Source organism: Glandiceps talaboti, chromosome 12, assembly GCF_964340395.1.
Source record: "Glandiceps talaboti chromosome 12, keGlaTala1.1, whole genome shotgun sequence".
In the NCBI taxonomy this organism is placed as follows: Eukaryota; Metazoa; Hemichordata; class Enteropneusta; family Spengelidae; genus Glandiceps; species Glandiceps talaboti.
This window is the reverse complement of record NC_135560.1, coordinates 2019125-2046050: the sequence shown is the minus strand read 5'-3', so window position 1 is coordinate 2046050 and position 26926 is coordinate 2019125. Positions and strand designations below refer to the sequence as shown.

Genomic DNA, 26926 nt, shown 5'->3' with positions numbered 1-26926 from the left:
TGATAGGAAAAAAATATGCTGCCATACCTATTTCCTCCTGCTCCCCCCCCCCGAAATCAAATGGTTCTCCCCTTAGCATAACTCTATTACTAGCTGTAAGGGGAGAACCATTTGTTTTTTGGGAGGGGATGGAGGATCTTGGGGGAAAAAATTTGTCAACAGGTGAAGGAGAAAAATTAATTGATCTCGTAATGGCTTGAGAAAAGAAAAATTGTTCCAATAGACAGAATTAAAAAAAAATTATTGCGATGTGCTGAAATCAGCAAAATTTGGGAATCCGATTCTCTCATTTTCTCTGGCAGTGCACCTAAGGCGGAGCTCATATTTTCAATGTTTGTGAGCAAGCCCAGTTTTTCCCCCAGCATTTATGATAAAAGGCTACTTTCACAAAAACTTTTGGGGGGGGGTCAGGTATGTAGGTATAGTTATGAACTGCATGTTACAAAATTGGTAACGAGAAAAAAAATTGCATTGCTTCTGCATAGGGAAATAACAATTTGATGCAGGAATGACAATAGAAAAAAATTCGCTGTCACATGGCTGGGAAAAAAATTGCTGCCATACCCCCCCCCCCCCCCCGAGAAATCAAATGGTTCTCCCCTAAACAAATAAATAAAAATATATGCGAACTTGAGGGCGCTGTGACCAATATGGGTCAAAGGTTCCGATAGTAGGTCATGAAGTGGTCATGTGAATAGGAATATAATCAACAGAAATACGGCATTTGAATTCGGTCAAATTTGATATTGTTGGAGATTTACCATATCAAAATGGATGCCCCGCCGACACAGGTAAGTAGGCAAACGGTTGCAAGCCGAACTTGCATATTTCGCGAAGAAATTTATGAATTGTGGTCCGGGCCGCGGGTGGATCGAGAATGCCAGGGCTGGGAAGGACGGTCAGGGAAGGTGGTGTCTGTAATGTAGCAAGCTTTGAAGTTTGAACCATTTGTACGTAGTTTTGTTTTTCCGCTGTTCCTTGGATGATCGTGATAATGTTGCCCGACAAGCATGTGTGCTAAGATTATACAATACTGCACTGTAAAGATCATCCAACAAAAGCCACGGGCTTATAAAGCTAGCCTATGATGTACCTGACAGGAAGTCAATTGAAAAATGCTGTGCAGCCTGTGGTTCGAGAGAGGCGTGTATCACTCCTGGGTACGGGTATCACTGTACTCAACACTGGACATCAGACATGACTTTATCATATTACACGCCAATATACGTGCACCAGGAAGTATATGATTACACACATATTGTTCACAATCATGCTATATTTGCTATCCATGTTTGACAGAATTAAATTTTGATTTTTCCCCTAAAAGATTATACCCCTGTTTTATATAGTTTAGTCTGCTTTCAAACGGAGTAAATCGGGACTTGATTCTTATAATTTCCTTCTCCGTCCTGCAAAAAGCTCCACATATCTACACTGTCCAAACTATGGAGGTATAAAGGGAGACTTACCCATGTCCACACCAAACTAACTTAATATTCTAAAGTTGGGTAGCAGTTGTGACGGTCCCCTCTCAGTGAAAGAGAGCAGTCCCCCAGTAATAGTTGACAAATGTTAGTATTTCACCCCCCCCCCCCCTTCCTGTACTATATGTATCCTGTGTATGTATAAGTGTTGTAATAAGGATTACATGGAATCATTCTTTTCGTTTTTTGTTGTGGACCAATTTTTTTTCTATAGCTCTGCTAAACAACTGTTTAACCACAGACAAGTTAAACCACAGACAAGTAAGAACAGATTGGTAACAATTAAGCCTTCTCCCATTGTTCGATCATAGCCTCTGGTAAATATTACTCTATTGTCATGGAAACAACTTTCCAACGTGTGAATCTGCCCGAATTCAATAGTCTCGCATAAATCAACAGACCACTCAATGCTACGCGATATTTCGATGTGAAAGTTTGCTATCCTACTGACAGAATCATAAATGTAATATATGACTTATTATTATTATTATTATTATTAGACTTTATTTAAACTCGATAGACTGTTGAGCCAAAGGCTCTTCTCACACAGTGTCGAGATAAAAATATACAATATATACATTAAAAATACTAAACCATTAAAACAAATACAAGGGTGAGTAAAATGGTAAAAGCCAGAAGAACAGCCAGGCGACTACTAAACTAACTGTTTTCTAAAAGATGACATTTACATTTACGTTTAAAAGACTGAAGAGTGGAGCATGATTTGATATCAATACTTAAATCATTCCAGGTTTTAACACCATTATATAAAAAACTCTTCCTAAAAAACTGTGTTCTATGTTTTGGGATGTAAAGTTCATCTCTGTCTGCTGCACGCGTGTTACGAGTGTGCACTTCTCGAATGCCTCTAAAATCATTCAGATAATTTGGAGCCAGGCTATTCTGGACTTTGTACATTAAAACAGCTTCATTGTAAATGATACGTTTTCTGAAAGGAAGCCATTGAAGAGATTCAAATAAAACAGTACTAGGTGTATTAAAATTAGTGTCTAAAAGCACTCTTGCAACAGCTTTCTGAAGTCTTTCAATGCGGAGTAAAAGCGTGTTTGAACAATGACCCCATATGTTAGAACAGTAGTCAAAGTGGGGTAGTATAAAACAATTGTAAAAAGTAATCTTTGCTCTCTGATTTAAAAAAGTTCTAATACGTTTAAGTTGATGAAGTTTAAAAGCAACTTTACTACATACAGTGTTCACTTGTTTTTCCCAAGTCAGTGTATCATCAATATTTACACCTAAAAGCTTTTCATTTGAGATACATTCTAGCTTGGTACTGCCACATGTACCATTGATACAGTTTTTCGTCCTCGCTTTTTTCTGCGATGTTCCTATAACCATCACCTTGGTTTTCTGCAAATTTAGGCACATGTTACTACCTTCACACCATTGTGTGATTAAATTTACATCATGGTTGAGTCGGGTTTCAATTTCAGAAACATTAGGACTAATAGCCTGTGCTGCGGTATCGTCAGCGTACATGTACATATCTGTTCTTTCAGAAATTAGAGGGAGGTCGTTGATGAAGAGTAGAAAAAACAACGGCCCTAAAATCGATCCCTGTGGCACGCCAACACAAACATTAAGGGGGTCGCTCAGGATTCCGTTAAACGATATAGATTGTGACCTATTCTGTAAGTAGGATGTAAAGAAGAGCAAAGTCTTCTCCGAACAGCCGTACATTTTCAACTTCCGTATTAAAATATCATGGTTGACGAGATCAAAAGCCTTACGGAAATCTAGGAGTAAAACACCTATTAGGTTTCCTCTATCTATACCTTGATACCAGGAGTTAGTTATATTTGTGAGGGCTGTTTGACATGAGTGAAACTTACGGAAACCAGATTGATTGTTTGATAACAAGTTATGGGAAGTCAAAAAGTTATAAAAATGCATATGGACATGTCTTTCTAATATCTTAGACAGAATTGGCAAGACTGAAATCGGTCTGTAGTTTGAGATGTTATCTCTCAACCCTTTTTTGAACAGTGGTGTTACCTTAGCCGATTTCCACTGATCGGGAAATGACCCGGATGTTATTGCGTAATTGAACAAAGTCGTGAGACTTGGTGTGATTTGTCTTGCGCCAATCTTCAAAAACTTTGCACTGATATCATCTAAACCAGTTGACTTTTTGCATTCAAGATTCTGTAAAAACTGTAAAATTTCCGATTCATGTAACTGGGGTATGTCGAATTTGGTATCATCTGACAGATTGTTTGATATAAAATCCCTTAATTTGTCAGTAATACCATCACTATTATGATTTGCTTCTTTGATATATTCGGCTGCTACATTGGTGAAAAAACTGTTAAAAGCATTTCCCATTTCCTTGTCGTCTGAAATTTCTGTACCATTTTTAGTAAGAAATGTAGGATTATGTGATTTAGGCTTTGGAACTAGATATTTAAAAAATTTCCAGAACTCATATGTACAATTATTTAATTTAGTATTGTAAAATTCACGTTTAGCTGTCCTTATCAAATCTAACTTTATTTCTCCACTTTTTGTACATTTCATGTGACTTATTGAGTTTATACTTATCCCTAATCTTAATAGATAGGTCAATATCTTCATTCCACCATTCAGGAATTGTAGGATATTTAACCTTTTTTTCTTTGATTGGTGCATGCTTGTTAACAATATTAAGAAAAAGACTATTCCAAGTATCAAGCATATCATTGATATTGTCTGAATTAATGTTGGACCACAAGACTTCCTCTAGATCTTTACAGAAGGAGTCTGGGTCAAATTGCTTACAACATCTATATTTAATGGTATGTTTAGTTTGGGTGCAAGAATTAATAGAGTTTTGTCTGATGACATATGCAGGGTAGTGGTCACTAAGGCCTATACAAGATACCCCAGTTTGAACCACCCTGTCAGGTTCTGTAGTCCAAATATGATCAATGCAAGAAACCGTGTTATTTGTTTCCCTTGTTGGTGAGTTAATCAGGTTAAAAAGTGATATAAATTGTTTACCATTTCTATTTTCAGTTAATATATCTATGTTAAAGTCACCCATAATAATTGTTTCAAAGTGTTCACTACACACACGGTCGAGTCTAGCTTCGAAAGTACTAAACCAGGCGGCGTTCGAATCGGGTGGTCTATAAACTGTACCAAGTAGGATTGGTTTGCAATTCTGGATGTTGACTTGGATCCATAGATCTTCTATATCTGTGGTTTGAAGGTCTGTTCTTTCTATGTATTTGACAGTTGATGATATGTATACTGCTACACCACCTCCAGATCGATTTGGGCGGTCTCTTCTAATCAGAGCAAAGCCAGGAACGTCAAAGGTCGCGTTGTCATGGTTATCGTTAAACCACGTCTCCGTAATGCCGCATACTTTTAAATTTGATTCCATCAGTATGCATTTGAGTTCGTCGAAGTGTTTAGGGATGCTCCTCACGTTCCATGCACAGATTGACAATCCTTTTGGAGCGCTTCGAGGAATTATCACTTGGCAAGGTGGGGTGTTAGCTACAGGTGCCTCTGCATCACTAAGGCATGTATCGCAATACCACTTTAGAAGTGTTGCGTCATTACCTTCCAACAGGTGTTCATCAAGACATTGTTTGTGCCAAGAGTTGTAACAGCAAATACAGTAAACTTGAATATCGGTGAAATAAATTGATGAATTACAAACGGAACAAACCTCAAGATTTGTCCCTTCAGATTGGTAGTAGTTATTCGTAACAATGGGTGTAGTTGATGCAGGTCCAGGATTAAGGTTGATATCGTTGGAGAGTAGTAAACATAACAGTGCCAAGTAGCATGTAGTATTGACACGTCGGTTCATTGTGCTACTGTGTCTAAAGCCAAGAGCTCCAATGCCCAAACATCTGATCATGATTTCCTTACCATAACAGTTCCCATCCAACTTGGGAGTTGGCCATGCCTTTCCATGAGTCATTTGCAACTTATCATCAAATGTTTGGTGCAGTGTCTTACTGTAATACATACTTAGAATCAAGTAGTTCAGGAGCAGTGTGAACAGGCATCCTGCCAAGGCAGCCATAGCTTATGAATTGCAATATTGGCACTTGAACTCTCATGCGAACTTGAAGCTGACACAGTTCAAATATCGTTGACATGTATTGTAAACACATACCATCTCGTGTTGTCGACTGACACTATACAATATTAATAATAATAATAATTTATTCCCACGTACAAAAAAAAATGTGATACAGAACAGAACTAAATATCCTTATGTATATACATAAACGTGTTATTCGGGAAAAGGGTGTGGAAGTAGTTGTTACACAACTAATCGAGTCCTCCCCTCACAAAACATATGACACTTATCATTTAATTTTGCCCTCTTTCAATCAAGACTATTTAACGTGGTAGATGATACATGGAAATACACTGAAATTACAAAATAAATTAAACATGAGCTCTAGATCCCGAAACAACCAGACTGTAGACATTTTTTAAATTCCCGCTTAAACTCTGACCTGCATTGTATAGTCCTAATATGCACTGGTATTTTATTCCATAGTTTCCATATATATTTAAACATGTGTTTGGCATGATGCAGGGAATTTTCCAGGTCACAGTAGACACTATTGCAACAAAAGTTAGTGTTGCGTCTTTTTACGTTGATTGCGACAGGGGTACAGGCATGTTATGAATCAAAATAAAAACAATCAACTCTCAGTACCATGCTGGAAAGCAAAACATACAATAAGACAACACATTGTTTTCCAAGAAAAATTACAATCATACTGAAGATATTTTATGATGTGAAGCAAGCTTGCCTTCTTTATTAGTTAAAACATCATTTTCAAAGCATTTTGTATGTTTTCCAGCCATTGTACAGTTTCACTTTGATCATGGCCACACTTGTACCGCTGTGGGCACAGGTACTCAAATCAATCTATGATTTTTAAATTTACCATACATATTTTTTTTAAATCATACAGATTGATTTGAGTACCTGTGGCTGTGGGGTCGGTGGGAACTCTGGTCCGGTAAATTGATTGGGAACCCGTTAACAGCTTGTGTGTTCATTTTGGCATGGGTGATGAATGCATAGACCCTCATGTAAACGTCGGAAATGTTACGAATATTGAATAAAGTATGTACTTTTCTGACAAAAATCCCAGTGGGTAGGACGAAAATCCCAGAGTGTAACTTACTATAGAGCCTTACAACACAACTTGCCCTATCGTCAGAATTTGTCGTACAGTGTGTAACAAATTCCATATTTCTGCATTTTAACATCAAATATGTTCATTATATATTCATAATTTTGACTGTCCCAAACAAGCAAGTTTTACAAGGTATGAGTGTTGATTTCTCTTGTCTCTACGTATCGTAATCATAGGTATGCTGTCATGATTACTGATGCCAGGTATAAAGTGGGTTTTTTTTGTTTGTTTTTTTAAATGTTTATTGAACATTTTCAAAGAAAATATTTCACAAAAACAGAAGACAGGAACAGGACGAAGAACAAACAAAAAATAGAAAAGGTTTACAGATCAAAAGAGTAAGACACGAGAAAAAAAAGCGAGTATAAGTGTTGATTTCTCTACGAGTGTCAAATTATTGATGTCCTAATCTTAAAAGTATCAAATAGTAATTGTTTTTCTTTATGAGTAAGGAACAAGCCCCAGTCTGATAATGTTTTGTCCAAAATTGTATATACCATGTATAAATATCAACTTTCTGTAACAACACAGGCATTCCCAAGACATTCACACATTCACACATACCAACTTTATTACCAAAATCACTAGCTGCTCACTTTTGTCATGGATTTTCATAGAGGAATTGCTGCATTGCTCACTGAATGCAGTCAAGTTTTACAATAATCCCCTCAAAGTTAGGGGGCCTTTTATAATGATGATGTTGGGTTCTTATATAGCGCTTTCCCACTCCGTGCTCAAAGCGCTTTACAATTATTACCCCTGACTCGGATCAGAACAGCACAATGGCCCTTTAGTCTTCCTCAACTCCCCGGGGAGCATACAATCCATTGCAGCCATTTAAGCGCATAGGATTAAAGCCTTCACATTGCAACCTACATCCTACCAGGTCCCCAGTTATACAGCTGGGTTGACTGAGGCACAGTCGTGGTTCAAATCTTGCCCAAGGACTTTAGCCACTCAGAAACAGACAGCAGGCAGCGACGGGCTCGAACCTGCAACCTGTAGGTTCCAAGCCGGTCACGCTAACCATTCACCCATCATGACTCCACAATACCCCTTCCTCACCTTTAATGTAACAAAATAAACTTGTATGGTGAAAAGCACACCAAGTACTGTACATTCAATCAACATCAAAATCATACGATGACATTCATGAAACTTAAACTTGTTTTAGAAAAGTGTTTTAAACACTTATTTTGATTGTGGTCTTCCCATACATGTATGAAAATAATTGAATGTAGAATAATTTTGAAATAGAAGTTGAAGTAAATGAAATTTGAATGACAAGGCATTTATACTATTCCTTTATTCTTAGGCTGAAGTTAGAGAGGATGAAGAACAACACATCAAATTACAAGAAACTATTGAGTTACTCACTGCAGCTGGATATTTCAGAGCTCGGATAAAAGGACTCTCCCCATTTGATAAGGTTTGTCATAGCAACTGTGAGAACAGAATAAAGTTAATAGTTTTAACTGAATATATAATATGTAGTCAGTAGTGCTATAGGCATGGTGCAGTGTCTGTTTATCTGCTTGTGTGTGTGTGTGTGTGTGTGTGTGTATGTGTGTGTGTGTGTGTGTGTGTGTGTGTGTGTGTGTGTGTGTGTGTGTGTGTGTGTGTGTGTGTGTGTGTGTGTGTGTGTGTGTGTGTGTGTGTGGATGACTTAAACTCAAAAACTGCCCGATCGATTGCCCTGGTAATTGGATGAGGACATTACTTTTGGTGTCTAGTTGGGAAATTGTTCAATGCAAAATGATCCCATCATGTTTGTTTGATTTTGCTCAAAAATCTTAAACTTAAAAACTGCTGGGGGCAGATTGGTCTTAAATTTGGTGGAAATATTCTTAGGGGTATGTAGATTAATGAAAGATTAATAATATTTGTTTATGACATGATGATTCCATCAGTAATATGCTAATTAAGGCCAAAAATATGTCTTTTAAGTCAACAATCCAAAATACTGTGCAGATTGGGCTGAAATTCAATGTGGATGCATTTTGGAGGTGTATACATGTAGATGAAGAAATGTATAGCATATAATGAAATGATCTCATTAGCGTAGGCAAATTAGGTGTGAAAAATATGAGTTTTGGTCAAAAATTTATATCTCAAAAAGTACTTGGTCAGTGATACTGAAATTTGGTGAGATGTTTCTAGAAGTGTTATTTTGAAGATTTTGTTGAAAACAATTTGACACAATTGGCACTAGCAACCATGACCCTTAGCAACAACCTCATGCCAGTATATTTTGCTAAAATCACAACATCATCTGGTAGGCAAGCGAGTAAACATCCAAAATATACTATGCAAATATCCCTAGCCACCATGACCATGCCCATAAAAACAGGCAAACGATGGTGTATTTCACAAAGATAACAACAGGGATTCTTAGACAAGTGAACAAATATTCAAAACATGTATGCAAGTATGCCTAGCAACAAGACCACACCCATAGAAACAACCAAATGATTACATACATTTGTATATTGCAAAGATAACAACAGGGATTAATAGAGAAATGAATAAACATTCAAAAATGTATGCAAATATGTCTAGAAACATGACCACGCCCATAGCAACAGCAAAATGATCGCGTATATTGCAAAGATGACAACAGAGTTGGATAGGCAACTGGATAATTATTCAGCTTGTGGATAAATATTTTTAAAACTGAAAAATTGTGCTACTATGCCATTAGCACTATTTTTTTGAAGACAGGATCATATCACTTGTCACAAGGTAGAGTGGGAGGAACTTTGTAGTGTCACACGGTGGGATGGGTTTTGTCTTGTCACAAGGTGGGATGGGGGTTTTGTCTTGTCACAAGGTGGGATGGGGGTTTTGTCTTGTCACAAGGTGGGATGGGGGTTTTGTCTTGTCACAAGGTGGGATGGGGGTTTTGTCTTGTCACAAGGTGGGATGGGGGTTTTGTCTTGTCACAAGGTGGGATGGGGGTTTTGTCTTATCACAAGGTGGGATGGGGGTTTTGTCTTGTCACAAGGTGGAATGGGGGTTTTGTCTTGTCACAAGGTGGGATGGGTTTTGTCTTGTCACAAGGTGGGATGGGGGGTTTTGTCTTGTCACAAGGTGGGATGGGGGTTTTGTCTTGTCACAAGGTTGGATGGGTTTTGTCTTGTCACAAGGTGGGATGGGGGTTTTGTCTTGTCACAAGGTGGGATGGGGGTTTTGTCTTGTCACAAGGTGGGATGGGTTTTGTTTTGTCACAAGGTGGGATGGGTTTTGTCTTGTCACAAGGTGGGATGGGGGTTTTGTCTTGTCACAAGGTGGGATGGGGGTTTCTTGTCAAAAGTGGGGGCATGACTTTGCACTAAGATTGTTGTATAATAACATACACTGTAAATTGGCTATAGGTTGTTGGTGGTATGACATGGTGTATAACAACTTGCAACTTTGATGTTGATGTAGACCTATTATTTCAAGAAAATTCTACTATTGGTCAAAAGATGTAAGTATATTTTTCATCCCATATGAAATATTTATAAGGCCTATCACATAACATACATAGTTATAAACAAGTACCAAACATTGAATTTTCAACTTTACTCTCTTGTATTTGGTGATGAGAGTCTCAGGTATATGTTTGGTATCACTGAATGCTGTCTATATGTATGGTATCACTGAATGCTGTCTGTATGTATGGTATCACTGAATGCTGTCTATATGTATGGTATCACTGAATGCTGTCTGTATGTATGGTATCACTGAATGATGTCTACATGTATGGTATCACTGAATGCTGTCTGTATGTATGGTATCACTGAATGCTGTCTATATGTATGGTATCACTGAATGCTGTCTATATGTATGGTATCACTGAATGCTGTCTATATGTATGGTATCACTGAATGCTGTCTATATGTTTGGTATCACTGAATGCTGTCTGTATGTATGGTATCACTGAATGCTGTCTGTATGTATGGTATCACTGAATGCTGTCTCAGGTATATGTATGGTATCACTGAATGGTGTCTATATGTATGGTATCACTGAATGCTGTCAATATGTATGGTATCACTGAATGCTGTCTGTATGTATGGTATCACTGAATGCTGTCAATATGTATGGTATCACTGAATGCTGTCTATATGTATGGTATCACTGAATGCTGTCTGTCAAAAAACTCAGTCACTTCATGATAGGAATCTCTGTTTTAGGAAACACCCAATTTGTACAAACTGAAATGAAAACATTTTCCTTGGTTTCCAAACATCCATAATAATTTATATATGACTGTTCCATCTACACTTAACTTTCAATCCTTTGAACTCTGAGACTCATATTTGTTTTACAAGAAGAAAAACTGTTGACATAATTTTTATGATAAATATTGAGTCTGAGAGGAGATATTGTTGTAACAAATTTCACATAAATTGTCATATTCTTATGTACATTGTATGTCATTAACTTTTGTAGTTAGTCTGAAAAATCCCTTTTACACCAAGATTGATGTTTATTATTTATGTTTTTAGAGCACTGACTGAAAAGATTGTAAGAGTGTTACCAAAAATGAAATGTCCTCATCGTTTAGAACCACATCAGATTCAGGGCTTGGATTTTATTCATATCTATCCAACAGTACAGGTAAGGCTTACAATACTTGTTTTGAATCACATTCATTCCAGTCATATCACACACAATCTGTTCTGACTCACATTACACAATATACTCAGTGTTCTCCATGGTCTCTTTTAAAGGGGTGGCCCACCCCATTAAATTTTGCTATCGCTCCTTTAAATTTATATAGTAGCTGCTCAGAACTTTGATGTGTTCAGCCTGTGTTTGTTTGGAGACAGTCCACTGCTACTTGTTTTACATGGAATTGCTTACATGTGTGCTAACCAGTGTTACTTTTGAAACTATGAAAGGGAAATTTGAATTACATACACTGTTGTCCAACAACTATAACTGATGTTAATTATGACTTGTCAGTTGGTTCACAAACAAGTAAGAGTAATAGATTGGCAACAGGTATTGTTGTGAGGTGTTAATGTGGTATTATGAGCCCTATCATCATCTCTGGTAGGCTGCAAGGATCTCGTTTATTTCAAACATATGCTGAAGGTTACCTAGTGCAGTGTTCTCCACAGCCCCATTACATTTTGCTGCCGTCCCTTTACATTTACATACCAGCTGCTCAGATCTTTGATGTGTTCAACCTGCGTTTTTTCGGAGACAGTCCACTGCTCCTTGTTTTGCATGGAGACATTTACATGCCTGCTAATACACTGTTATCTGACAACTAAAACAGTGCTAATTACGACTTGTTTGTTGGTTTTAGTCGTAACACAAAGTGTGACTGAAAATAATATACGTATTTCACACCTACGAGTCGACAGGATTGTGTAACAGCAAGCATGATAAACATATTCAATGCCATTGACATGATTGACATCGTAAAATACACGTCCATTTGTTTTCCTAGAACCGTCAAAAGAGTATAATACACCAATATCCCTTTAGATAAAATGGCAATGTTATTTCCGATCATCAGCTTTGTGTTCAATTTTACTCTGAAAACACTTTTAGTTTGTAGTGTTACATCATACATGGTGAAATTTCAAGCTACTGAAAAACATGTATTTTCCAATATGGCGGCTCATGACATCACTAACTATTGTGAGTTCATAGTAAGTCTCATGTTTCACGACAATTAGGACATACACGATGCCGATGCCTGCATGTAAATATATACGAAGTTTAAACAAACTTAAATTAAGGATTTTGCTTTGATTTCACACCAAGGCTTTGAAGTTATGGGCAGGAGTTAGAAATAGAAAGATTGAACTGACTGTGCCATCATCTCAGTAGGAAGAATTTTGAAAGCAGTCTGTATTTGTAGAAATAGTCACTTACCTCTTGATTTTAATGTAGCTACTTGAGTAGCTAGTGTGTAATACTGCTTACACATTTATGTAAATATATGCAAATTAGTGTGCTAATATTTATGCAAATTAGCCACCCCTTAATTTTTTCATCTGTAGAAAACACTGATACTCATAACTCTCTGCCTTGTAGATATGTATCTGTTTTACAATCTTATCAATTTTTGTGGATTGAATTTTATGGTGACCTTTGACCTTATTTGAAACATAGCCTACATGAATGGCCTGAGCAAAAAAATTGTATGGTTCCGATTACACTCAATTTAGAATAGGTGGGGTAGGTAGATTTATTTGTATTTCATGTAGTTATGTTTTCCATTGTATTCCATATGATCTCTGTGTTATTGGTTTCTTCCCTTCCCATCAGATGTACAGCCGTTACAGATTGGAAGGCCAGTTTCTTATTGTCTTTTTAAATTGATGTCAGTTTACGCATCTATTATTTCTTGCAATACTTCACAATTTTCATGAGTTTTTTTCTTGAATATGTAAAAAAAGGTTTAGGGTTGGTGTGGAAAACTGGGTGGGGTCAGGTAACCTTAATAGGCCTAATGTGCAGTGAATCTATAAATATTTGAACTACTTCATATTACTTTAAAGCAGGGACCTTGTTAGTTTGTATAATTCAGATTTTATTTAAATGATACAGTAGTTGTTGAAGGCTTATTAGTGAAATGGTTGTTACATCTTCAGTGTCTGTGTTTTTAATGTTTGCGAAATCTTTGTGATTTATTCTCAGTGGCTTGTGAAAAAAGCAATAGAAACAAGAGAAGAGCTTGGTGATTACAACAGAGCGTTTTCTGTCTCCCAATTCAATAAACACCATTGTACACCCCAGGTAACAAACACAAACTTTTTTTACTCATATTTATTCATCATTACCAACGTAATCAAAGTTTACAATTTCTTTTGATGCTGGCCCTTAGATAGTCTTACAAGACTGAACATTTTGCTGGTATTACCGTAATTCCTCAGGTAAGCGCCCTGGGCGGTCTCAAGCCCCCCAAACCCCAAAGTTGGGGTTGGGCGGTTTCCTGCGTACCCTATTTTCACTGTGACCAAAACAATGCCTCATACATACTATGAGTTTTGCAAATGTGCAGTCTAAATACACTGATCAAAAGCTCCGACAATTCTGACTCGCCCGTCCGGAACTGGGAGAATAGATGTCTTGAAACATACAATGTTGCAATCTTTCATTTTCACTCAATTCTACTATCAAACCAATGCACATTGATAAAAACCATGAGCGGCCCCTTTGATGTAATTAATCTCTGCATTTATTAACATTGATAAAACGATTTTCCAAGTAAAAAGTACCAGACGGAAGACAAGAAAATTAGAATTTACATTAGGTAATGCAGGAATTGGTAATGGCTTCTCCTCTGTGACAAGCACAGCTGTTTAATGTATATTGGATCGTGACACATGATATTGTACATGTAGTATGATGTACCCAGTCCCATGACGATAAAGACTTAATACATGTAAGTGTTGACAACTTTCAATGCATGGTCAGTGAATAGCTCTGCCAGTATCATATACCCAACGTGATTGGGTGAAATTGCTCACTTTTTTGTAAGCTGTGATCCTATTGGTCATATATGACGTAGTGACCTAATTACATTAATTATTTCACAACATGGCGACTTGTAAAAAGACTAGCGTAGCGATCACACTTGGAGGTTGGAATGCGCCGTATACAGTCATCTTATGAAGGGAAATATACATTTTTAGCAATGTTACATTCCTAGAAAGCATACTGATGTTTCTGTGATGTAAATAGCAGATTGAATTACGACATACCGTCATACGGAAGAATTGAAGCTACGTATGTTGATGTGAGTCCACCCACTTGGAATATGTTTACAGTTACACATCGTTGTATGTACATGTACTACAAAATATACCAATGCATGCCAAGTCAGTCATTTTCTAAATCCTCCAAAATAATATAGATTAAAAAATGAAATTATTCAGTTGTCCCCCCCCCCCTATTTTGAACTAAATCCCCCAAAATTTTATGCAAGGGGGGAGGGGGACAATCAGTATAAGGTACTTTAATCTGGCGTATTATCATTCGTATGTAGCCTGCACAACTTCAAATTTATTGTGAGGGAAACCGCCAGCTGTTGTCCCCTGGGAGTTACATGAATTTTGATTAAAAGTGTACCTTGTCAATCATTTATTAGCTTAGGTATCATACTGCCTTATCATTGGTATGAATATTATTATTACATTACAAATTATTATTAGTAAGACTAGTCCTGAGTATAGTCACTAGTCTGTCAAGTAAGACTAGTCCTGAGTATAGTCACTAGTCTGTCAAGTAAGACTAGTTCTGAGTATAGTCACTAGTCTGTCAAGTAAGACTAGTCCTGAGTATAGTCACTAGTCTGTCAAGTAAGACTAGATCTGAGTATAGTCACTAGTCTGTCAAGTAAGACTAGTTCTGAGTATAGTCAGTAGTCTGTCAAGTAAGACTAGTCCTGAGTATAGTCACTCGTCACTCGAGTAAGACTAGTTCTGAGTATAGTCACTAGTCTGTCAAGTAAGATGCATCCTGAGTATAGTCACTCGTCTGTCAAGTAAGACTAGTTCTGAGTATAGTCACTAGTCTGTCAAGTAAGACTAGTCCAGAGTATAGTCACTCGTCTGTCAAGTAAGACTAGTTCTGAGTATAGTCACTAGTCTGTCAAGTAAGATGCATCCTGAGTATAGTCACTAGTCTGTCAGGTAAGACTCATTCTGAGTATAGTCACTAGTCTGTCAAGTAAGACTCATTCTGAGTATAGTCACTAGTCTGTCAAGTAAGACTCATTCTGAGAATAGTCACTAGCCTGTCAAGTAAGACTAGTTCTGAGTATAGTCACTAGTCTGTCAAGTAAGACTAGTTCTGAGTATAGTCACTAGTCTGTCAAGTAAGACTAGTTCTGAGTATAGTCACTAGTCTGTCAAGTAAGACTCATTCTGAGTATAGTCACTAGTCTGTCAAGTAAGACTAGTTCTGAGTATAGTCACTAGTCTGTCAAGTAAGACTAGTCCTGAGTATAGTCACTCGTCTGTCGAGTAAGACTAGTCCTGAGTACAGTCACTAGTCTGTCAAGTAAGACTAGTTCTGAGTATAGTCACTTGTCTGTCGAGTAAGACTAGTCCTGAGTATAGTCACTAGTCTGTCAAGTAAGACTAGTCCTGAGTATAGTCACTCGTCTGTCAAGTAAGACGCATCCTGAGTATAGTCACTAGTCTGTCAAGTAAGACTAGTTCTGAGTATAGTCACTAGTCTGTCAAGTAAGACGCATCCTGAGTATAGTCACTAGTCTGTCAAGTAAGACTAGTTCTGAGTATAGTCACTAGTCTGTCAAGTAAGACGCATCCTGAGTATAGTCACTAGTCTGTCAAGTAAGACTAGTTCTAAGTATAGTCACTAGTCTGTCAAGTAAGACTAGTTCTGAGTATAGTCACTAGTCTGTCAAGTAAGACTAGTTCTAAGTATAGTCACTAGTCTGTCAAGTAAGACTAGTTCTGAGTATAGTCACTAGTCTGTCAAGTAAGACTAGTTCTAAGTATAGTCACTAGTCTGTCAAGTAAGACTAGTTCTGAGTATAGTCACTAGTCTGTCAAGTAAGACTAGTTCTGAGTATAGTCACTAGTCTGTCAAGTAAGACTAGTTCTGAGTATAGTCACTAGTCTGTCAAGTAAGACTAGTTCTAAGTATAGTCACTAGTCTGTCAAGTAAGACTAGTCCTGAGTATAGTCACTAGTCTGTCAAGTAAGACAAGTCCTGAGTATAGTCAGTAGTCTGTCAAGTAAGACTCATTCTGAGTATAGTCACTAGTCTGTCAAGTAAGACTAGTTCTGAGTATAGTCACTCGTCTGTCAAGTAAGACTCATTCTGAGTATAGTCACTAGTCTGTCAAGTAAGACTAGTTCTGAGTATAGTCACTAGTCTGTCAAGTAAGACTAGTTCTGAGTATAGTCACTAGTCTGTCAAGTAAGACTAGTTCTGAGTATAGTCACTAGTCTGTCAAGTAAGACTAGTTCTGAGTATAGTCACTAGTCTGTCAAGTAAGACTAGTCCTGAGTATAGTCACTAGTCTATCAAGTAAGACTCATTCTGAGTATAGTCACTCGTCTGTCAAGTAAAACTAGTCCTGAGTATAGTCACTAGTCTGTCAAGTAAGACTAGTCCTGAGTATAGTCACTCGTCTGTCAAGTAAGACTCATTCTGAGTATAGTCACTCGTCTGTCAAGTAAAACTAGTCCTGAGTATAGTCACTCGTCTGTCAAGTAAGACTCATTCTGAGTATAGTCACTCGTCTGTCAAGTAAGACTAGTTCTGAGTATAGTCACTAGTCTGTCAAGTAAGACTAGTCCTGAGTATAGTCACTAGTCTGTCAAGTAAGACTAGTTCTGAGTATAGTCACTAGTCTGTCAAGTAAGACTAGTTCTGAGTATAGTCACTAGTCTGTCAAGTAAGACTAGTCCTGAGTATAGTCACTCGTCTGTCAAGTGAGACTAGTTCTGAGTATAGTCACTAGTCTGTCAAGTAAGACTAGTTCTGAGTATAGTCACTAGTCTGTCAAGTAAGACTAGTTCTGAGTATAGTCACTAGTCTGTCAAGTGAGACTAGTTCTGAGTATAGTCACTCGTCTGTCAAGTAAGACTAGTTCTGAGTATAGTCACTAGTCTATCAAGTAAGACTAGTCCTGAGTATAGTCACTAGTCTGTCGAGTAAGACTAGTTCTGAGTATAGTCACTAGTCTGTCAAGTAAGACTAGTTCTGAGTATAGTCACTAGTCTGTCAAGTAAGACTAGTCCTGAGTATAGTCACTAGTCTGTCAAGTAAGACTAGTCCTGAGTATAGTCACTAGTCTGTCAAGTAAGACTAGTCCTGAGTATAGTCACTAGTCTGTCAAGTAAGACTAGTCCTGAGTATAGTCACTCGTCTGTCAAGTAAAACTAGTCCTGAGTATAGTCACTAGTCTGTCAAGTAAGACTAGTCCTGAGTATAGTCACTAGTCTGTCAAGTAAGACTAGTCCTGAGTATAGTCACTAGTCTGTCAAGTAAGACTAGTCCTGAGTATAGTCACTCGTCTGTCAAGTAAAACTAGTCCTGAGTATAGTCACTAGTCTGTCAAGTAAGACTAGTTCTGAGTATAGTCACTAGTCTGTCAAGTAAGACTAGTCCTGAGTATAGTCACTAGTCTGTCAAGTAAGACTAGTTCTGAGTATAGTCACTAGTCTGTCAAGTAAAACTAGTCCTGAGTATAGTCACTAGTCTGTCAAGTAAGACTAGTTCTGAGTATAGTCACTAGTCTGTCAAGTGAGACTAGTTCTGAGTATAGTCACTCGTCTGTCAAGTAAGACTAGTTCTGAGTATAGTCACTAGTCTATCAAGTAAGACTAGTCCTGAGTATAGTCACTAGTCTGTCAAGTAAGACTAGTTCTGAGTATAGTCACTAGTCTGTCAAGTAAGACTAGTCCTGAGTATAGTCACTAGTCTGTCAAGTAAGACTAGTCCTGAGTATAGTCACTCGTCTGTCAAGTAAAACTAGTCCTGAGTATAGTCACTCGTCTGTCAAGTAAGACTAGTCCTGAGTATAGTCACTAGTCTGTCAAGTAAGACTAGTCCTGAGTATAGTCACTAGTCTGTCAAGTAAGACTAGTCCTGAGTATAGTCACTAGTCTGTCAAGTAAGACTAGTCCTGAGTATAGTCACTAGTCTGTCAAGTAAGACTAGTCCTGAGTATAGTCACTCGTCTGTCAAGTAAAACTAGTCCTGAGTATAGTCACTAGTCTGTCAAGTAAGACTAGTCCTGAGTATAGTCACTAGTCTGTCAAGTAAGACTAGTCCTGAGTATAGTCACTAGTCTGTCAAGTAAGACTAGTCCTGAGTATAGTCACTCGTCTGTCAAGTAAAACTAGTCCTGAGTATAGTCACTAGTCTGTCAAGTAAGACTAGTTCTGAGTATAGTCACTAGTCTGTCAAGTAAGACTAGTCCTGAGTATAGTCACTAGTCTGTCAAGTAAGACTAGTTCTGAGTATAGTCACTAGTCTGTCAAGTAAAACTAGTCCTGAGTATAGTCACTAGTCTGTCAAGTAAGACTAGTCCTGAGTATAGTCACTAGTCTGTCAAGTAAGACTAGTCCTGAGTATAGTCACTAGTCTGCCAAGTAAGACTAGTTCTGAGTATAGTCACTAGTCTGTCAAGTAAGACTAGTCCTGAGTATAGTCACTAGTCTGTCAAGTAAGACTAGTTCTGAGTATAGTCACTAGTCTGTCAAGTAAAACTAGTCCTGAGTATAGTCACTAGTCTGTCAAGTAAGACTAGTTCTGAGTATAGTCACTAGTCTGTCAAGTAAGACTAGTTCTGAGTATAGTCACTAGTCTGTCAAGTAAAACTAGTTCTGAGTATAGTCACTAGTCTGTCAAGTAAAACTAGTCCTGAGTATAGTCACTCGTCTGTCAAGTAAAACTAGTCCTGAGTATAGTCACTAGTCTGTCAAGTAAGACTAGTTCTGAGTATAGTCACTAGTCTGTCAAGTAAGACTAGTTCTGAGTATAGTCACTAGTCTGTCAAGTAAGACTAGATCTGAGTATAGTCACTAGTCTGTCAAGTAAGACTCATTCTGAGTATAGTCACTAGTCTGTCAAGTATGACTAGTTCTGAGTATAGTCACTAGTCTGTCAAGTAAGACTAGTTCTGAGTATAGTCACTAGTCTGTCAAGTAAGACTAGTTCTGAGTATAGTCACTAGTCTGTCAAGTGAGACTAGTTCTGAGTATAGTCACTAGTCTGTCAAGTGAGACTAGTTCTGAGTATAGTCACTAGTCTGTCAAGTAAGACTCATTCTGAGTATAGTCACTAGTCTGTCAAGTAAGACTAGTTCTGAGTATAGTCACTAGTCTGTCAAGTAAGACTAGTCCTGAGTATAGTCACTAGTCTATCAAGTAAGACTAGTCCTGAGTATAGTCACTCGTCACTCGAGTAAGACTAGTCCTGAGTATAGTCACTCGTCTGTCAAGTAAGACTAGTTCTGAGTATAGTCACTAGTCTGTCAAGTAAGACGCATCATGAGTATAGTCACTAGTCTGTCAAGTAAGACTAGTTCTGAGTATAGTCACTAGTCTGTCAAGTAAGACTAGTTCTGAGTATAGTCACTCGTCTGTCAAGTAAGACTAGTTCTGAGTATAGTCACTAGTCTGTCAAGTAAGACTCATTCTGAGAATAGTCACTAGTCTGTCAAGTAAGACTAGTTCTGAGTATAGTCACTCGTCTGTCAAGTAAGACTAGTTCTGAGTATAGTCACTAGTCTGTCAAGTAAGACTAGTCCTGAGTATAGTCACTCGTCTGTCAAGTAAGACTAGTCCTGAGTATAGTCACTCGTCTGTCAAGTAAAACTAGTCCTGAGTATAGTCACTCGTCTGTCAAGTAAGACTCATTCTGAGTATAGTCACTAGTCTGTCAAGTGAGACTAGTTCTGAGTATAGTCAGTAGTCTGTCAAGTAAGACTAGTCCTGAGTATAGTCACTCGTCACTCGAGTAAGACTAGTTCTGAGTATAGTCACTAGTCTGTCAAGTAAGATGCATCCTGAGTATAGTCACTCGTCTGTCAAGTAAGACTAGTTCTGAGTATAGTCACTAGTCTGTCAAGTAAGACTAGTCCAGAGTATAGTCACTCGTCTGTCAAGTAAGACTAGTTCTGAGTATAGTCACTAGTCTGTCAAGTAAGATGCATCCTGAGTATAGTCACTAGTCTGTCAAGTAAGACTAGTCCTGAGTATAGTCACTCGTCTGTCGAGTAAGACTAGTCCTGAGTACAGTCACTAGTCTGTCAAGTAAGACTAGTTCTGAGTATAGTCACTCGTCTGTCGAGTAAGACTAGTCCTGAGTATAGTCACTAGTCTGTCAAGTAAGACTAGTCCTGAGTATAGTCACTCGTCTGTCAAGTAAGACGCATCCTGAGTATAGTCACTAGTCTGTCAAGTAAGACTAGTTCTGAGTATAGTCACTAGTCTGTCAAGTAAGACTAGTTCTGAGTATAGTCACTAGTCTGTCAAGTAAGACGCATCCTGAGTATAGTCACTCGTCTGTCAAGTAAGACTCATTCTGAGAATAGTCACTAGTCTGTCAAGTAAGACTAGTTCTGAGTATAGTCACTAGTCTGTCAAGTAAGACTAGTTCTGAGTATAGTCACTCGTCTGTCAAGTAAGACTAGTTCTGAGTATAGTCACTAGTCTGTCAAGTAAGACTCATTCTGAGAATAGTCACTAGTCTGTCAAGTAAGACTAGTTCTGAGTATAGTCACTCGTCTGTCAAGTAAGACTCATCCTGAGTATAGTCACTAGTCTGTCAAGTAAGACTAGTTCTGAGTATAGTCACTAGTCTGTCAAGTAAGACTAGTCCTGAGTATAGTCACTCGTCTGTCAAGTAAGACTAGTCCTGAGTATAGTCACTCGTCTGTCAAGTAAAACTAGTCCTGAGTATAGTCACTCGTCTGTCAAGTAAGACTCATTCTGAGTATAGTCACTAGTCTGTCAAGTAAGACTAGTTCTGAGTATAGTCACTAGTCTGTCAAGTAAGACTAGTCCTGAGTATAGTCACTAGTCTATCAAGTAAGACTAGTTCTGAGTATAGTCACTAGTCTGTCAAGTAAGACTAGTTCTGAGTATAGTCACTAGTCTGTCAAGTAAGACTAGTCCTGAGTATAGTCACTAGTCTGTCAAGTAAGACTCATGCTGAGTATAGTCACTAGTCTGTCAAGTAAGACTCATTCTGAGTATAGTCACTCGTCTGTCAAGTAAGACTAGTTCTGAGTATAGTCACTAGTCTGTCAAGTAAGACTAGTTCTGAGTATAGTCACTAGTCTGTCAAGTAAGACTAGTCCAGAGTATAGTCACTCGTCTGTCAAGTAAGACTAGTTCTGAGTATAGTCACTAGTCTGTCAAGTAAGATGCATCCTGAGTATAGTCACTAGTCTGTCAAGTAAGACTAGTCCTGAGTATAGTCACTCGTCTGTCGAGTAAGACTAGTCCTGAGTACAGTCACTAGTCTGTCAAGTAAGACTAGTTCTGAGTATAGTCACTCGTCTGTCGAGTAAGACTAGTCCTGAGTATAGTCACTAGTCTGTCAAGTAAGACTAGTCCTGAGTATAGTCACTCGTCTGTCAAGTAAGACGCATCCTGAGTATAGTCACTAGTCTGTCAAGTAAGACTAGTTCTGAGTATAGTCACTAGTCTGTCAAGTAAGACTAGTTCTGAGTATAGTCACTAGTCTGTCAAGTAAGACGCATCCTGAGTATAGTCACTCGTCTGTCAAGTAAGACTCATTCTGAGAATAGTCACTAGTCTGTCAAGTAAGACTAGTTCTGAGTATAGTCACTAGTCTGTCAAGTAAGACTAGTTCTGAGTATAGTCACTCGTCTGTCAAGTAAGACTAGTTCTGAGTATAGTCACTAGTCTGTCAAGTAAGACTCATTCTGAGAATAGTCACTAGTCTGTCAAGTAAGACTAGTTCTGAGTATAGTCACTCGTCTGTCAAGTAAGACTCATCCTGAGTATAGTCACTAGTCTGTCAAGTAAGACTAGTTCTGAGTATAGTCACTAGTCTGTCAAGTAAGACTAGTCCTGAGTATAGTCACTCGTCTGTCAAGTAAGACTAGTCCTGAGTATAGTCACTCGTCTGTCAAGTAAAACTAGTCCTGAGTATAGTCACTCGTCTGTCAAGTAAGACTCATTCTGAGTATAGTCACTAGTCTGTCAAGTAAGACTAGTTCTGAGTATAGTCACTAGTCTGTCAAGTAAGACTAGTCCTGAGTATAGTCACTAGTCTATCAAGTAAGACTAGTTCTGAGTATAGTCACTAGTCTGTCAAGTAAGACTAGTTCTGAGTATAGTCACTAGTCTGTCAAGTAAGACTAGTCCTGAGTATAGTCACTAGTCTGTCAAGTAAGACTCATGCTGAGTATAGTCACTAGTCTGTCAAGTAAGACTCATTCTGAGTATAGTCACTCGTCTGTCAAGTAAGACTAGTTCTGAGTATAGTCACTAGTCTGTCAAGTAAGACTAGTTCTGAGTATAGTCACTAGTCTGTCAAGTAAGACTAGTTCTGAGTATAGTCACTAGTCTGTCAAGTAAGACTAGTCCTGAGTATAGTCACTAGTCTGTCAAGTAAGACTAGTTCTGAGTATAGTCACTAGTCTGTCAAGTAAGACTAGTTCTGAGTATAGTCACTAGTCTGTCAAGTAAGACTAGTCCTGAGTATAGTCACTAGTCTGTCAAGTAAGACTAGTCCTGAGTATAGTCACTCGTCTGTCAAGTGAGACTAGTTCTGAGTATAGTCACTAGTCTGTCAAGTAAGACTAGTTCTGAGTATAGTCACTAGTCTGTCAAGTGAGACTAGTTCTGAGTATAGTCACTCGTCTGTCAAGTAAGACTAGTTCTGAATATAGTCACTAGTCTATCAAGTAAGACTAGTTCTGAGTATAGTCACTAGTCTGTCAAGTAAGACTAGTCCTGAGTATAGTCACTAGTCTGTCAAGTAAGACTAGTCCTGAGTATAGTCACTCGTCTGTCAAGTAAAACTAGTCCTGAGTATAGTCACTCGTCTGTCAAGTAAGACTAGTCCTGAGTATAGTCACTAGTCTGTCAAGTAAGACTAGTCCTGAGTATAGTCACTAGTCTGTCAAGTAAGACTAGTCCTGAGTATAGTCACTAGTCTGTCAAGTAAGACTAGTCCTGAGTATAGTCACTCGTCTGTCAAGTAAAACTAGTCCTGAGTATAGTCACTAGTCTGTCAAGTAAGACTAGTTCTGAGTATAGTCACTAGTCTGTCAAGTAAGACTAGTTCTGAGTATAGTCACTAGTCTGTCAAGTAAGACTAGTTCTGAGTATAGTCACTAGTCTGTCAAGTAAGACTAGTTCTGAGTATAGTCACTAGTCTGTCAAGTAAGACTAGTCCTGAGTATAGTCACTAGTCTGTCAAGTATGACTAGTTCTGAGTATAGTCACTAGTCTGTCAAGTAAGACTAGTTCTGAGTATAGTCACTAGTCTGTCAAGTGAGACTAGTTCTGAGTATAGTCACTAGTCTGTCAAGTGAGACTAGTTCTGAGTATAGTCACTAGTCTGTCAAGTAAGACTCATTCTGAGTATAGTCACTAGTCTGTCGAGTAAGACTAGTCCTGAGTATAGTCACTAGTCTATCAAGTAAGACTAGTCCTGAGTATAGTCACTCGTCACTCGAGTAAGACTAGTCCTGAGTATAGTCACTCGTCTGTCAAGTAAGACTAGTTCTGAGTATAGTCACTAGTCTGTCAAGTAAGACGCATCATGAGTATAGTCACTAGTCTGTCAAGTAAGACTAGTTCTGAGTATAGTCACTAGTCTGTCAAGTAAGACTAGTTCTGAGTATAGTCACTCGTCTGTCAAGTAAGACTAGTTCTGAGTATAGTCACTAGTCTGTCAAGTAAGACTCATTCTGAGAATAGTCACTAGTCTGTCAAGTAAGACTAGTTCTGAGTATAGTCACTCGTCTGTCAAGTAAGACTCATCCTGAGTATAGTCACTAGTCTGTCAAGTGAGACTAGTTCTGAGTATAGTCACTAGTCTGTCAAGTAAGACTCATCCTGAGTATAGTCACTAGTCTGTCAAGTGAGACTAGTTCTGAGTATAGTCACTAGTCTGTCAAGTAAGACTCATCCTGAGTATAGTCACTAGTCTGTCAAGTGAGACTAGTTCTGAGTATAGTCACTAGTCTGTCAAGTAAGACTCATCCTGAGTATAGTCACTAGTCTGTCAAGTGAGACTAGTTCTGAGTATAGTCACTAGTCTGTCAAGTAAGACTCATCCTGAGTATAGTCACTAGTCTGTCAAGTAAGACTCATCCTGAGTATAGTCACTAGTCTGTCAAGTAAGACTAGTCCTGAGTATAGTCACTAGTCTGTCAAGTAAGACTCATCCTGAGTATAGTCACTAGTCTGTCAAGTAAGACTAGTTCTGAGTATAGTCACTAGTCTGTCAAGTAAGACTAGTTCTGAGTATAGTCACTAGTCTGTCAAGTAAGACTAGTTCTGAGTATAGTCACTAGTCTGTCAAGTAAGACTAGTCCTGAGTATAGTCACTCGTCTGTCAAGTAAGACTAGTCCTGAGTATAGTCACTCGTCTGTCAAGTAAGACTAGTCCTGAGTATAGTCACTCGTCTGTCAAGTAAGACTCATTCTGAGTATAGTCACTCGTCTGTCAAGTAAGACTCATTCTGAGTATAGTCACTCGTCTGTCAAGTAAGACTAGTTCTGAGTATAGTCACTAGTCTGTCAAGTAAGACTAGTTCTGAGTATAGTCACTAGTCTGTCAAGTAAGACTAGTCCTGAGTATAGTCACTAGTCTGTCAAGTAAGACTAGTCCTGAGTATAGTCACTAGTCTGTCAAGTAAGACTCATTCTGAGTATAGTCACTAGTCTGTCAAGTAAGACTAGTTCTGAGTATAGTCACTAGTCTGTCAAGTAAGACTAGTCCTGAGTATAGTCACTAGTCTGTCAAGTAAGACTAGTTCTGAGTATAGTCACTAGTCTGTCAAGTAAGACTAGTCCTGAGTATAGTCACTAGTCTGTCAAGTAAGACTAGTTCTGAGTATAGTCACTAGTCTGTCAAGTAAGACTAGTTCTGAGTATAGTCACTAGTCTGTCGAGTAAGACTAGTCCTGAGTATAGTCACTAGTCTGTCAAGTAAGACTAGTTCTGAGTATAGTCACTCGTCTGTCAAGTAAGACTAGTCCTGAGTATAGTCACTCGTCTGTCAAGTAAGACTAGTCCTGAGTATAGTCACTCGTCTGTCAAGTAAGACTAGTCCTGAGTATAGTCACTAGTCTGTCAAGTAAGACGCATCATGAGTATAGTCACTCGTCTGTCAAGTAAGACTAGTTCTGAGTATAGTCACTAGTCTATCAAGTAAGACTAGTCCTGAGTATAGTCACTAGTCTGTCAAGTAAGACTAGTCCTGAGTATAGTCACTCGTCTGTCAAGTGAGACTAGTTCTGAGTATAGTCACTAGTCTGTCAAGTAAGACTAGTCCTGAGTATAGTCACTAGTCTGTCAAGTAAGACTAGTTCTGAGTATAGTCACTAGTCTGTCAAGTAAGACTAGTTCTGAGTATAGTCACTAGTCTGTCAAGTAAGACTAGTTCTGAGTATAGTCACTCGTCTGTCAAGTAAGACTAGTTCTGAGTATAGTCACTAGTCTGTCAAGTAAGACTAGTCCTGAGTATAGTCACTCGTCTGTCAAGTAAGACTAGTCCTGAGTATAGTCACTCGTCTGTCAAGTAAGACTAGTCCTGAGTATAGTCACTAGTCTGTCAAGTAAGACGCATCATGAGTATAGTCACTCGTCTGTCAAGTAAGACTAGTCCTGAGTATAGTCACTAGTCTGTCAAGTAAGACTAGTTCTGAGTATAGTCACTAGTCTGTCAAGTAAGACTAGTTCTGAGTATAGTCACTAGTCTGTCAAGTAAGACTAGTCCTGAGTATAGTCACTAGTCTGTCAAGTAAGACTAGTCCTGAGTATAGTCACTCGTCTGTCAAGTAAGACTAGTCCTGAGTATAGTCACTAGTCTGTCAAGTAAGACTAGTCCTGAGTATAGTCACTAGTTTGTCAAGTAAGACTAGTTCTGAGTATAGTCACTAGTCTGTCAAGTAAGACTAGTCCTGAGTATAGTCACTAGTCTGTCAAGTAAGACTAGTCCTGAGTATAGTCACTCGTCTGTCAAGTGAGACTAGTTCTGAGTATAGTCACTAGTCTGTCAAGTAAGACTAGTTCTGAGTATAGTCACTAGTCTGTCAAGTGAGACTAGTTCTGAGTATAGTCACTCGTCTGTCAAGTAAGACTAGTTCTAAGTATAGTCACTAGTCTGTCAAGTAAGACTAGTTCTGAGTATAGTCACTAGTCTGTCAAGTAAGACTAGTTCTAAGTATAGTCACTAGTCTGTCAAGTAAGACTAGTTCTGAGTATAGTCACTAGTCTGTCAAGTAAGACTAGTTCTGAGTATAGTCACTAGTCTGTCAAGTAAGACTAGTTCTGAGTATAGTCACTAGTCTGTCAAGTAAGACTAGTTCTGAGTATAGTCACTAGTCTGTCAAGTAAGACTAGTTCTGAGTATAGTCACTCGTCTGTCAAGTAAGACTAGTTCTGAGTATAGTCACTAGTCTGTCAAGTAAGACTCATTCTGAGTATAGTCACTCGTCTGTCAAGTAAGACTCATTCTGAGTATAGTCACTAGTCTGTCAAGTAAGACTAGTTCTGAGTATAGTCACTCGTCTGTCAAGTAAGACTAGTTCTGAGTATAGTCACTAGTCTGTCAAGT

At 38.3% G+C, this 26926-nt stretch overlaps 1 protein-coding gene across 1 annotated transcript in view; it reads left to right on the top strand.

Moving 5' to 3' along the window:
- The first annotated feature begins 671 nt into the window (after nt 1–671).
- The window catches only part of LOC144443374 (coiled-coil domain-containing protein 93-like), a 57493-nt gene continuing 31238 nt past the window's right edge, over nt 672–26926 (top strand). Inside the window, exons 1-5 of the mRNA XM_078132841.1 lie at nt 672–791; nt 7980–8093; nt 10039–10133; nt 11158–11269; nt 13310–13408. Of these exons, the coding sequence (XP_077988967.1) occupies nt 771–791; nt 7980–8093; nt 10039–10133; nt 11158–11269; nt 13310–13408 (441 nt within the window). The 5' untranslated portion in view covers nt 672–770. The remainder of the gene's footprint in view (nt 792–7979; nt 8094–10038; nt 10134–11157; nt 11270–13309; nt 13409–26926) is intronic.